Here is a 14,761-nt window from a genome sequence, read left to right as displayed (position 1 = left end):
CCAAAAGAAAACTATACTTGCAACAATTTCACACCTTCATCTCTCCATCTAAATTTGTCTTACTCATCGTCACCCAATTTTCCTCCACAGACATTACTTACAGTAGAATGTAATATTCTTTATAACAAGATCAATACAAATTTCCTTTTACTTTTGGTAATATGAGTATCTTCTTTCAAATGTGTTCATATGAGACTGATGAATAATAACTACTTACTAAGCTGTAACAGGACCATCTCTGTTAATAAACTATAAAACACCATCGCACACAACCACTTGTTTTTTTATGTCTTCAATAACAAACACTACCATAAAATACTCACCTGTTTCTGAGACGGCAGTGACTCCCTCATCTTCTCTTTCTCTTCTCTCGTCAGAGGGAATCCCAAACCTCTCCTTCTGTGTCGATCGTGGATGACATCTGACCGGAGGGCATAAAGCGCAAAGCACAGAGCATAGCCGCCCCAGTTGGACACACCACAGGTGATGACAAAGTCCGCGGGTACCTTACTGGCGATGATCTCTCCGTTCATAACATGTCTTCTGACTCTCTCATAAAATTTCCCCATTCCAAGTTCATTGCCACCATCACCGACAGCTGTTGATAAAAGAACAATTTTTTGGGGCTTTTGTATTCAGAAGTTATGATATGATATTTGTTTGATATTTGTACAAGGTGAAATAATTTCATTAAATCCAAATCCCTTTGATAAAAGCAAATTTCTGCAGATGGATCTGCAGAAATGTATTGCATATTATATTCTGTATAAGCCTACGGCTCACGACTGCATGAGGAAGGTAGCAGAGACAATTAGATCATCATTCAATTTGTAGGTATAGACACTCAAGTCAATCCTGACTTTCTATATACAAAGGGTTTTAAAGACAATTGATGACTAGAAGAGAAATTGAACTAGTTTGCACCTGTGCTCCATACATGTTGCTAATAAGGCCAAGTAACATACACCACTGCTAGGTTCCATGTTATTCCTTCTTTTCATTTTCTTCTAATGGCTACTACGTAATCCTGGCTCAACAATGTAAGCTCTCCAAATTAAGTTTTAAAACATTGCACTAAATTTAAATTCCTCTTCATGACCGATATCTGTGACACAGGACTGCTTTTATATTTTACCTGTCGTGAATGTTGTGGGAATATTCCTGGCTGCATCAAAGAGAATATCTGTATTTGTTACAAGGTGACTGATATCCTTAGCCCCCATTGTGTAGTAGTGACCGTCCGCGGCCATCCCTGGCCGTTCAATCGCCACCAAATGATCAAAGCGAGGACGGGTGATGTCTCCATCCTCCGTCAGAAAGTCCAGAGCAGATTTAAGATCGGACGCGGAATGACCTGGTCTTGGGTACACCTCCAGAGAGAATGGTTTCTTGATAACGCCTTGTGGAAATGAATGACCGAGAAGATAAGGTCCGATAAAGTTCAAAGCAACATACAAAGGAATTTAAAAAAAAAAGATATTAGATATGAGAGAATTAAACTCCATAGTTACAGTATGCAGATATTTAGTGAATTGTATTTTACAAGATACAAGTGAACAACTGATAAAGAAAGAAACGTGCTTATATCAAAGAACGTGGTGTATATATTACTCAAGGTACGTAACCTGTTCTTATATTGAAGAAATTTGTGAGTATATTTTACTCAATGTAATGATTTACACATAGTAGAACAGAACCACAGAGGTTGGTATAAACTTGTAAGAACGATTTACTGTTCATACTATAATCCAACAATAGTTTGTATCACCCCAATCCAAGGTTTACCAGAGAGCTGTGAGTTACGCATTTTCCCTTAAACTACGTTTAAATTTTCAAATCTTAAAATGGCTTCCTTCTAGCTGCCAGTCACACTATAGCAGTCACCTTTTACATTAATTATGATTACTTACATTAATTAATTACACTAATTTCATTAATATCTAACAAACAAAACAACATTTGTGATCATCATCACAATCGTAAGTTAAAAGATGGTGAAAATGTCTATCAAATGTCTCCCTTCCCCTTTACCTTCTGATATCAACTTTTCTAAAATTGATTCCATAGCTTTGTCAAATCCGGCCATTGGATCAAGAATCAGAGTCACATGAATGCCAAGACTCTGTAAAACAACACCCAAAGCCAATGCACCCGGAGGTCCATCGGTCTCGAAAGGGATTGCCTCGTTATAAAATGCCGGGTATCCTGTCACTATGGCAACACTGCGAGAGTGAGAGAGACAGAGCGCAGACTTCATCAGTTCTCCGGGTTCAAAGAGTTTCGCAATGTTACGCTTTCCTGTGAAGAGAGAAGTGGATGTTAGAGAATGGTAGTGACAGTTCAACTGAGGATTGTAACTTCTAATTTGCATAAAACCTTTTTTCTTCAAAATTGATTTATTATTCATAGTTCACAGCTACAATGAGCCTTCATGCAGGGGGAATAGGCAGGGGGGAGGGAGGGGTATGTGTTTTATATAATTGTCATATTAAAATATGTAAAGTGAAGCTTATCTGCCCCTTCCTTTACTTCCCATATAGTAGCCTGCATAAGAACATATCATATGGTTCAACACCTACGTCATTAGGCTGAAAAGTGAACAAGAGAAGCCTGAAGATGTGAATAATGTTTGCATCAACAACCTTCTCAGAAATTTAAATATTAACTCACCTGGATCATCACTAGCCAAGACTTCCAGTTTAGTCAACAGTTCTTCAGCAGCAAGCGATGCAGCGCTAGCCAACGGGGGATTCTCTGACAACCAGATAACCTTTGGTTGATCGTTGGCAGTAGGTTGGCCATTCTCTTCTTCTTCATCGTTGTTGGACAGGCAGTCAGATATAAACATGGAGCCAGGACTATGTGTGAAGGCACGAGGAGCATCTGTATAGGGCAAACAAAATTAACACTGTGTAAAAACGATACAAATAAATCAGAATATTTTACATGCACAAGGGAGACACCAAACATGAATTAAGACACATCCTTGTTGAATACAAGAACACGAGAAAAAATACATGTTTCCAGGAAGATTTCAAATGCTTACATACTTAAGGTATCCAGCACTGTGCTAAAAGCACTGTCTGGATTTTCTTGCTACTCCTCGAGTGACAAACCTTTTTGTTAAACAAAATCAAGTTTAGCAGTGAATGTATTAATTACTATCTGTATTAAATAGCAGTCTGTCAAGCAAACTCAATCAATCTTTTGACTTTGCAACAAGAAATTATGTCACTGGAGGTGATCTGACATCTACTAAAACCCAGTACTGAATCAGAGAAACATTTTTCTGGTTAAACAGTAAAATTATTTTTGACATCATGTAATGTGACTTGATCTCAGCCTTGTTGAAACTACATTCCTGAGAAAAAGTTGAGGGGATTGCTTCTGTGGAAGTTAGGTAAATTCTTAACTGCTTGATGGCACCAAGGCAGTCTGAATGGTGTGATACATTGTGGCACAGACAATTATAATGATTCATGAGATCGAAAAAGGAGCTCTAAATGGTAAGGTAAGGGCATGTCTAAAATAGAAGCTCACATGCATTAGGTAGTAAGAGGTAATAATGCCAATAAACCTGTACCTCTATTAATATTTCAAAGGTGAAAAAATTATTTCAGAGATGCTAAAGTGCAATGGTAATTGGAAGCCTGAGGGATAACCCCTCCCCCCCTCACCCTCACATTCCTGGTAGTTCTGGCACCCCTTGATTGATAATGCTCACTACTGCCAACTTGGTTATATCACATACACAGTGATGAATTTGGAAGTTAAAGTCCATGCAATATTTGCATATATTTAAACAATTGGAAATCACTTCTTTCTTTCCGTTTAAAGTATTGACTTACTGATTGATTTGACTGCCTCTACTCCTGTGGCCCCACAGCACCAAAAGACAGCGACGTCATTAGATTCAAAGTTTGTTGGAACACCATAGTCAACTTTGCCAATGTCAGCAATACCAATAACAGCTAAAAGAAGACAAAATGTTATAACAATCATGTGAGCACTCTGTTTATTAGATTTTAGATGGAATTCAAGGACGATTTTTGGGGGTTAAATATCTTAATGCCTATACCTTGAATACAATAAGAATATGATATATCCGGCCAGAGTTAGCCAGATATATATATGCATAGGGAACCAACACGTTACTCTGTATGAAGATTGGTGGGTGGGAGAAGGAACAGAAAAATACTTGACAGCCAAAATATCATGTTTTTGTACATTTCTGTACATTTATTGTTAGAAGTTGAAGATAGTATAGTTGGTATGTACTTAACGTACACAGGTTTGCAGGTTATGTTGCATAAAATTTGATGGGCCATCACCCTTCTAAACACCTGACTCTTTAGTATTACCTCATGTCATTAGGGGTTCTTGGTGAGTATATGACTACCCTTCTCCATCCCTTACCCCTTCCTTTCCTTCCTCCCATCACTAAATAGTTATACTCCAATGACTGCCCCACTACCACATCCAAAGGACAAAAATGGGTATTACTTAAACTACAATTCCAAACTATAAATAAAGAAATATATTTTGGTGCCTTAGTCCCTCAGTAATATCGTGAAGTAGCATTATACATTTCAAGCCTTTTTCCTGAAGAATTTTGGTTGATAAATGAAGAAATGGAGAAATTGTAACCTTTCACATTGCTACTCAAAGTTAAGTTTTTCCACTTTTTGTTGCTTTAAACTTCTTCTTTTTTAAATATTTTGTTACATTCATATTGGATTGAATAAATGAAGCAATTTCAAGCGTGTAAAACTGTATTAAACTTAGCAAATATTTGCTCAGCATATTAAGTGCCAATCTTCCATGAATTTTTCCACACCATCAGTTTAAATGCATTATTTTACTTAATTATAAAAGCATTTTACATCAACTTCTTTATACGATGTACCATTGCTTTGAAGAGATCAACAATAGAAGACTCTTGATTTCAGAAATTAGATAATAGTTAACACCACCTTTATTTTTAATACCTGGATTTCCAATGTGTATAGGAGCACCATGTACACTTTTCATAACATGGGTGACTGCATAAGCTGTCTGCACCAATTCAGCAGGAATAGCCCTCATTGATACCACCTGACGACAATTAAACTTTCCAACAGGCTTGCACCAGATGTTTGTCTATCAAAGAAATGAGATACGAATGTATGATACTCTTGGGTGTTCGGAACTTGAGTGTTAATAACTACGTAACCTGTGGTATTCCTAAAGGATCTTCTTTTGTATGCTTATTATCTCATTGAACCTAATACGGAGGCAATGAGATATTGTAGTCGGTCAGTCCTTTGGAGCCAATTATGGCCACGTCAGTTGAGATATTTCTTGCTCAATCACAACGAGTTTAAAGCACAAACATATGAGAGATAAATCATCAGTTAACTTCAATTTACTCATGGGTGAGCATATAAGCATCAGCTAACTTCAAGCTACTCACAGTGAAGATATCAACATCAGCTAACTTCAAGCTACTTATTGTGTTCATACCAGCAACAGCTAGCTAACTTCCATCATGCTCACTGTGTACATACTGGTATTGTCTACTCCATTCTCATCCAGCTTTACTAATTGCTAACTTCAAGCTACTTATTGTGTTCATACCAGCAACAGCTAGCTAACTTCCATCATGCTCACTGTGTACATACTGTACATGGTATTGTCTACTCCATTCTCATCCAGGTTTACTAATTGCTAACTTCAAGCGACTTATTGTGTTCATACCAGCAACAGCTAGCTAACTTCAATCATGCTCACTGTGTACATAATGTACTGGTATTGCCTAGTCCATAATAATCCAGGTTTCTTAACTGCTAACTTCAAGCTCCTCATTGTGTTCCCATCAGTGTCGTAGCCAGGATTTTTCAGTGGGGGGCGCTTGACCATTTCCTGGGAGGGCGTCTTGTTACTATCTAAGCGGAGCACCACCATGGGTTGGCGCGCAGGGTACCAACATTTTTAGCTAGAAAGGCCTCCTAGATCGTCGGAAATGACACTTCCCAAGCCTTGTAAGCAAGGGCGTCAATCCGATTTGAAACGTGGGGGGGGGGAGGACTTAATCAATTCGAGTATTCCGGCCGCAAGTACTATATAAGCGGAGCGCCATCATCGTTTGGCGCGCAGCATACCAAGAAAATTACAGATTTCAATATCTGCCAGATCGCTGGAGATGGCACTTGCCAGGCTGGATAGCAGCCATCTAGTTGCGTGATTTCGGGAGAAAATTACAAATTCATCACTCAGGAAATCTGCAATGAAGTTCATGCAGCCTTAACTTTTGGTGGATTATTTCTGTTATTAGTGATTCCAATTGACATCAACATTAAAACCCAGTGAAAGTTGACAAATGATGCGGAGAATTGAAACCCCAGCCCCATTTTGCCCTATGTTTCAGGATAGAATACCCCTCATTTGTTCAAACCCATGTCAACTAACAACCTGTGAATACATTTACTTCGAAATGGGCACATTATATTGCACCAAGTTGGTCAAGGAATGACCCCAGGGCCTCAGATATAGGCCTTTAGGAACGATGCCCCAAAATGTCCCCGGACATACTATAGGCAAAGGAAGCTATCCGCCGCGACTGCATGTGAGTTTCTCGACATGCCATCCTAAAAATCATACCACAACCTTGTGAGTTTGACACTGGCATTGACATTTTTCGACAAATCTGCAAATTGCGCATGGAAAAAAAGGAAAGATTGACTGGGCTTTCAGCCAAGTAACATACTGAATGACCGAACTATATGTCAAACTGACATGATCAAAGATTGCGTCTGAAACATTATTAGGGTGATAGACTGATTCTCAGCGATAGTATTGTCTCCTTTCTTGAAAATTTGTTTTTTTAGCGGTTTTAAGAGCATCAGGGTACGTCCCAGAAGTGAATACCCGGCCTATGCGCTATGTCACGTCCGGTTTTTCAGCAACTATAGTCTACTACCGGTCTGCGGTCGAAGGGTCGTTCATGAGTGGTCATCATGGAGATTCGAAACCATTCAGACCAATGATATATTTTTCGCACATTCTTAATTTTTTTCGACACCCAAAATCCCAGTGGGGGGCGACTGGGGGGGCAACAAGCTTTCATGGGGGGGCTGTCGCTACGCCACTGGTTCCCATCAGCAACAGCTAGCTAACTTCAATCATACTTACTGTGTACATACTGGTATTGCCTAATCCATTCTCATCAAGGTTTCTTAATGGTACGCCTGCTGACAATAATTTTTTGTCAAAACTGAAGCTACAGCCCAAGTAAAAGGAAGCAAAATCCTTGATTTGCTCTTCAAACTCTTCCAAGCTTTTCACAATCCGAGCACGCTCTCCATTTTCAATAACAGCATATGCTGCAAGGTCAGTTCTGAAAAGCCAAAATATATATCCTTATTCAGTACTCAGTGCCTTATAAACCACTTTCAAATATGTTACAAATAGACTTTTACATAAAATCAAGCAACAAAAGAGATAAACGTGAGAGTTAATAAAGTACTAGATAGCCAAAAAATAGTGCGCCCTCACCAATAAAACTAGAAACATTACAACACCTTGGACAGCAGAATTTAGAAGATTTAATCTTTGTGGACTGCAAGTGATAAGGTAACATTCTTACTCTAATGTGGACAAACACCGAGTATGAATTTTACCTAATTAAAGTATGATTCTGAGTTATCAAATTGAACTCTGTTAAAGAAAAGAAAAAACAAAATTATCTGTTTCACAAGCAAAATAAAAGCTAACATTCACTTTCAATTCCAGTTGACCCCAAGTGACCTTTAACATCCCATAAAAGTAATACGTCTCATGTGTCATCATTGAGGTGGACTTACAGTACATACTAAGTGTGAAGGTAAACCAACCAAACTGACACATTTCAAGTTTTTATGGTTTTCAATTGACTTCTGTTGACTCCAAATTACATTTGACCTTCACTAAAACTTCAATCTATACATTACAGTTTTACCTAAATACTATGGGAGAGCAGTTCAAACAACCTTTAGTTTTGATGTTAGTATTTGTGTATTTAAGTTTTCAGTTTGAAGGGTTATACCTCTGTTTACACCAACACAAACAACTACAGGGCACCCATACCCCCTACCTATATGTCCAAATAGATGGACAACTTCCACTTAACTTCATAGCAACATACCACAAACCTCATTCAAATATTGCCAATTATTTTGCCAAACATCAAAATAACCCTACTGTACATATGCAAACACTTTAAGCATACTAGCATATTTAAGAACAGAGATCGTGGTCACTTTCATTACTCAAACAGCAACTGCGTTAGATAAACATCTTTCTGTATCTAACTGAAATAGTGGCTTATATTATAATTTCATAGAATGCAGTTATTATGATTTTCAAAAACTTACACAAAGTTCTGCACAAGATATAACCTAGACCTATAACCATTTGTATGGGCAAGATAAAAGTTTCCCCTCTTCGGTCTGCAAGGTTACCAAACCTTCTTAATAAGAATGCCATTGATAATTTAACAGAGCAACCGTTCTAGATATTCATCACCAAATGAAGGGTAACAAGCCAATAATTAATTAATCTCATTCTCTTCTCAATATTTCGTCATCCAAACACTTTCTTAACTAAATATGCATGACGTGTATTTAAGTAAAATATTTTACATTTTCTTGGATACTTAAAATGTATATATTCAACTAGTTATTAAAGCTTGACCTGCACTGTTATCAAATTGTAGTTTGTAATAGAATCCAAACATTTACCAACCAGAATGCAAAAATGCATTGTGGTTTCAATGATGTTACATGAGCAGTTTTCTTCATGAATCTGGTGTAATGTATAATGAGGGTGTACATGTTTTCAACAGGTTTCACGATTTGACCTATGATGACCCCAAATCACTTTTGACCTCCACCTAAAAACAATAGGCTTCTTTAACTCAATGTGGTACTTCTACACACCAAATATGAGGTCTGCCCATGATTCCCTTCTTGAGATATCATGTTTAGAAGGTTTTCACAATTTGACCCCTGGTGACCCCATATGACCTTTTACCTCCACTAAAGACAATAGACTTTTTGTACTAAATGTGGTTCTTCTACACATCAAATAGGAAATGGTCTGACCTCCCCTTACAAGGTTTTCAAAATTTGACCCTGGTGACCCTAAATGACCTTTGACCTCCACCAAAAGCAATAGGCGTCCTATACTCAATGTGGTACTTCTACAGACCACATATGAATTAGTCTGACCTTCCCTTCCTGAGATATCGTGTTTACAAGCTGGGTGTCACAAACGCACGCACACATACACTTACACGTACGCATACGCCATCATGAATGCAAAGGTTATCATCGAAACCAAAAACCAATCACAATATTGCTGTACCACAAAATACTGTTTATTGTGAGTAATGTTCCATCTGAGGAATGGCAGTAAAAGTTTCTAATTAAATTTGAATATTTGTTAATAGTTGACCACCATAAGACCCAAGACAAAATTTTACATAATTGCGTTAACATATCTACTAGTATTAACGTCTAGTCTCGATCCCGTCGTTAGTAAAGAACAAAAGACCATTTACAGTACAAAGTCCTCTCCCCTCATGCTTCAAGATACTGTAGATAATTTTGTTATGAAAGAAATGGACACCTGAACTTTCCTTGAGGACTACCTTTGGTTCAATTAAACCGAAATGCATGTACTGCAGACACAATTCAGAAATATATATCAACAAGCTAAACTTCACTTCTTACCTTATGTCAGATGGATTTGTGGTTGTCAGGGGCGGGGCATCAAACTGGCCCGGTTTGGAGCTGAAGAGTACTGGTAATGGCCCGCAGTTAGCCGAGCAAAACTGTGCAAAACTTTGGGAATAGTCTGAAGGAAGCATAACAAGGTTGGCTTGCAAATGCCCTGTCAGAGGAAAAGGTTATATTATAATCTGGGGTTAGAAATGTTCTGTACTACTGTAACTGCATGTAAACACTGAATAATTTACAACATAATCTTTTTATTAAAACATTATGTTCTTAATCTCAAGTGTATGCAATAAGGAGTATTTTAATAGTTGATAGAACTTTTATGAAAGTAGAATGAATACACACTTAAATCTTTCAAAAATGCCTTCATCCTGACTTCAAGCAATGTGTGGTATGTAATTTCTGTAACATTTTAATATTCCATACACACAACCCATCATTATCAGCAAACTAGACTATAATTGTTATCAAAACCAAAGAGGATATTTTGTTGCACAAATATTCTGGTTCTGTGGAATGTTAAATAATTACTACAAATGCAGGACAGTTAACCATTGAGCAAGATACACTTCAAACACATCTCCAGAGAGTTTTAGCCCTAGCTGGAAGAATGAAACATTTTGGTTAGAAGCGATCATTTAAATGAGCTAGCTGAATCAAAATCAGGTGGAAAGACCTACCTGAGCACATTCCAGCAGTGCCTTTCCTGAAATATTTCCCTTCACGGAAAAGTGACCGAGCTTTGCTCGGGGGAACTTTCCTGAGGTCTATCCCATCAAGAGGTTCCTGTTTTGTCTTCAAGTGAGCCATTATACTTTCATGGCAACTTCAATATGTGCCAATGCATCTGAGAAAAGAACGGCCTACAAGTAAGAAGGGAGTGGCTAGGTGATTTTGTATCATGTACTCTATATTGCAAACTTATTTCGTAGGCACTGAGTGCAGATGGGCTTTCACTACTCTTTGACAGGTAACTACTGTATTTTGGTTGTACCACATACATACATACATACATTTTATGTAAGTACTCTGTAATCTAGGCATTTTATTTTAATATTCTGTCTGCCAGTGGGGAGGGGGAGGGGGGCAGGCTGAGTCTCTACCCTGATGTTATACTGGGAGAGGGTTAAAGCCCCCCTGAAGTATACATGGTTGTGCCCCGGTAGTTGACAACTCATAAATGCTTTTACACAAGGTTTAATTGAAAGTTTGAAGATAACAGTGTGAAATCAGATAACTAGATATCCAGTCACACTTAACTGATTTGATAATACTGCAGGTAGGTTTACAAAGCACATAGACCAACTAATTGAAAGTTTTATAATTATGATGGTAGGCCTATACTGTACTTGTGTTGAAGGGTTTGTTACATACTTTATGAGCAAACTTACATTTGACAAAAAAAAATCAATCAGCGTTGCAGACTCAGATACAAAGCAGTGCCTTTGACGAGGTTTTATCTGATGCTGCCTATTTAGCATCAACTTAAAGGGATATATTCTAGTGGCAGATACTGTAAAACCGATATGAAAAAAAAAAAAAAATTTACATTGTTTGTTGAAAATACCAATTTAATATTTTCTTTTAAACTCTATATGGTTATTTGAATGTAAATTATTATTTACTCTAGTAAGTGGATCATATTAAGGGCCATTCTCGGTCACGTGTGTGACTGAAAAATGGGGAGATTTGCACTTTACCACTAAGTAACTACTTTTAGGTAAAGAAAGTTAGGTTGATTGTAGTACAAGTAGTATGCACTAGGGGACTCTTTCACATAACCATATAGCTTAGCCAAATTCAGAACATTCATGTGATGGCAGAGGTCATATAAATGTCGGTCACGTGTGTGATGTGAAATGAAACTGGCTTTTCTGCACAAAAAAACATTGGCAAATTCCTCAGTTTCTAACAGGGCTGGATAACCCTAATTTCTCATGTTTCTACCTTAATGTGTTTCCATTCTAACAAGACATTTCACCTAAACATTTCACTTCTTAAAATTAGCATAATACTACATAAGCTTAAAAAATCCGGTCACGTGTGTGACATTGTTGGGTCACGTGTGTGACATTCTGAATTTTCAGTCCATAATATGCAATTTTTACAGTGCAAATGTGACTCTAGTAATGACCAAAGAACAGCACTGATGTTGATATTCCATAGGAATTACTTTAAAACAGTTTTACTGCCATTACTTGGAGGGTCACGTGTGTGACATTTTTTGGTCACGTGTGTGACATTCTGCATCTCAATGGATAAATGTCACACACGTGACCATCGGTCACGTGTGTGACGACTAATAAGAGGCTATTAATTAATCGTAGGAATAATTATTTGACTGGATATTTTGCAGAACTAACAGTCTGTACCAAGAACGGTTGCATATCAAGTGTGGAAATCATAAGGCACGTCGGTTACTTTTTACGAAAACTTTTATGTTATTTTGGTCACGTGTGTGACATCAAAATTATGCTAATTAGCACCCATTATTAACGAAGAATTTAAGATCAGGAACCTCTGCTTTAGGAATGAAATAAATGAACCCATGTATAACTGCCTCCATGTGACAGTTGATAACTGAAATATTATTTCTAGATACTCATGTAGAAGAAACAAATATACAGTTATAAACAACAAATTTTGGCTACAACTTACACTAATGCAAATTTATGCAAATTAGTATGTTATGGTTGTAATTTTAATGAAAAAAATATGAAACAGAAAACTTGAGGAATCCCACTAAAACAAAAAATATAGCATTAGGTCCTGCTGAACACTTTAATTTTTTCATGCCAGTTTCATTTTCCAGAGAATGGCCCTTAAGTGGTGTGTGATGTCGCCAAACGTTGTAAGCTTTCCTCAAAATCTTAAATTGCTCTTGCAGTAGTGTAGTTGATCTATCCTAGAAATCATGTGATACGCATTTGGAGTATTTGCTTATAGTTTTTCATTGGTCTATTTTATGTAAAATATCAATCCACAATACGCAATTTGTACGTAAATTTACCAAATAATTTCTAAGTTGAAAAAAAAAGTCCAAACTATATTTATTGTCAGCTCATGCAATGGCCATGATGACGTCACTATAACACTGCTGTTGCCAGATACGCACAGTTTAAAAAATTAGTATATACTTATGGATGATACAAAATATAATTATATATGTTGTTTTATACCTGAATATACAGAAACTTTTTGGCAGTTTTGTTCAAAAATGAACTTCAGCCATACGAATATGCCAGCCTTAACCAAGGATACCGCCAAAGATCTTCTCTCAAACTCTACATAAATAAATTAATATACAGAGTTTATATCACAAAAACATGACTCCATAGATGTGCAGCTATTTTTCTAGCATCTGGTTTTGGTGACACTGTACAGTATAAAAAAGAGATTTAATGTGTTCTGTGTTTAGTTCCATGCATTCATAATCTGTGGGCATTTGGGTTGTGGATTAGCGATATAATGAGGGTCAGAGGTTAGTTTAAGGGGTTTAGGACCCTAAACCTTAAAACAGAAATGGACCCCACAAGAAAAATACAACAAGCTTCCAAAAGATCGTGAATGAGACTTGATTCCATTTTTCAAAGCAAAACTGACCATATAGCATATATAGTCCTTTGAGGATATCACTTTGTAACTACATCCTATTCTAAGCAATGAAACACTTTGCAAGATTAATGAGTCATTAAACAAAATAGTACTGACTCTCAAAAAGCTCCTAGGAAGATGTTTAAGGTAAATGTTGGAGGGGGAAAAGGAAATTTGTGTGGGGGGGGGGTAACTTACATTTTATCAGAGTCATTCATGAGGGACCATTTTGGAGGGATATAACTTTACTTACAAATTAACTGAAGTCACATCATGGTCCCTTTTGTGACAATTCCTAAATCTGCACATAGAGATAACAGACATTAAGAAATGTTCAGTACCGTACGTAGTCCGATTCATTTAATTGTCAAGCTGTTTGGTTAAAATTGGGTCAAGTCTTGTTAATAGTCCTGTATGCCAGTGCCAGATGAATCTAGTCACAACCATTTAAGTTGAGTGTATCAGATATAGCCCAATTTATAAGGGACTTGCTAAGTATTATGCACAGGTTTAAACCAAAAAGTGTCATAATGAATTCATTATGACGCACTTTCTGAAATTTCATAATTAAACCATAGCAATGGAAAGTAAACCAAACTTGGAAGTGTACATTTAATGTTGGTTACAAGGCTAACAGATACATCACTCACAAATAGGAGTAAACTTTACTGCAGTACAAAGTCTTACACCTATAAGTCTATAAGTGCATCATAATTGGACCCATCATACTATTGTTCTTACAGCTTCGCCTAGGCCAGCAGTAATACTAATACTAACTAGTATGCCATGTGTAGGCTAACTTACAAGTTAATTTTAGAACTAGCAATTAGGGCTAATTAACTAAGGGCTGTCTAGGCCTAGCGTTAGGTCTAGCTGTGCACATTGTCATGTAACTACTGTTTAACAATAACAGTTAGCTGCCATACTTCCAAGATCCGTTTGGACTTTCAAGTTAATTTTTGGGCCTGACACCGCACTCCACTGCAATGAACCACATATTATATTTTTCTTCTTTAACAGGGAGTCTTCTACTCTGTTAAGCCAATTCGGGCTTTATAGAAGACTTCCTTTCACATTGTATTTTTTGTGATAAAACAAATGAATAAACAAAACAAACACATAAACATAAACATAATTGTACTACCTGCATAGAGCAAAACATGAGCGTTTATCCCTGCTGAAATATGAACCTTCATTGACGTACCGCTGCACTGAAACCAGTAAACCCCAGATCCAGAATTGCGTAATACAGGCGTCAAGTGTTGTACGTGTAGGTTTACTGTTGCACATCGAGTGCGGCATACATAAAAGGTGCCTTCAAAGAAATATACAAGATAACCACCAAATCACAATTTCTAACTAAGTAGTCAAAACTTTTATATGAAAAGTCCAAGTTTCGAGAATAAAAGTCC

The 14,761-nt window shown here is 37.1% G+C and overlaps 1 protein-coding gene across 3 annotated transcripts in view; it reads right to left on the bottom strand.

Annotated features, from left to right (window-relative positions):
• Positions 1–14,761, bottom strand: part of LOC139970617 (D-glutamate cyclase, mitochondrial-like) — an 18,393-nt gene extending 3,632 nt beyond the window's left edge. The window contains exons 1-11 of one of the 3 annotated variants that reach the window (XM_071976463.1): positions 14,494–14,761; positions 12,935–13,039; positions 10,436–10,602; positions 9,750–9,909; positions 7,171–7,375; positions 4,989–5,139; positions 3,849–3,971; positions 2,671–2,883; positions 2,032–2,298; positions 1,136–1,399; positions 324–598 (exon numbers count right to left, since the gene is read on the bottom strand). In XM_071976463.1, coding sequence (XP_071832564.1) covers positions 324–598; positions 1,136–1,399; positions 2,032–2,298; positions 2,671–2,883; positions 3,849–3,971; positions 4,989–5,139; positions 7,171–7,375; positions 9,750–9,909; positions 10,436–10,565 — 1,788 coding nt within the window. In that variant the 5' untranslated portion in view covers positions 10,566–10,602; positions 12,935–13,039; positions 14,494–14,761. Of the gene's footprint in view, positions 1–323; positions 599–1,135; positions 1,400–2,031; positions 2,299–2,670; positions 2,884–3,848; positions 3,972–4,988; positions 5,140–7,170; positions 7,376–9,749; positions 9,910–10,435; positions 10,619–12,934; positions 13,040–14,493 lie in introns of all 3 variants that reach the window. The other 2 variants (XM_071976462.1, XM_071976461.1) reach the window with 2 other exon arrangements.

This window comes from Apostichopus japonicus, chromosome 8 (assembly GCF_037975245.1).
Source record: "Apostichopus japonicus isolate 1M-3 chromosome 8, ASM3797524v1, whole genome shotgun sequence".
NCBI classification, from domain to species: domain Eukaryota; kingdom Metazoa; phylum Echinodermata; class Holothuroidea; order Aspidochirotida; family Stichopodidae; genus Apostichopus; species Apostichopus japonicus.
This window is presented reverse-complemented; position numbering and strand designations above follow the sequence as displayed.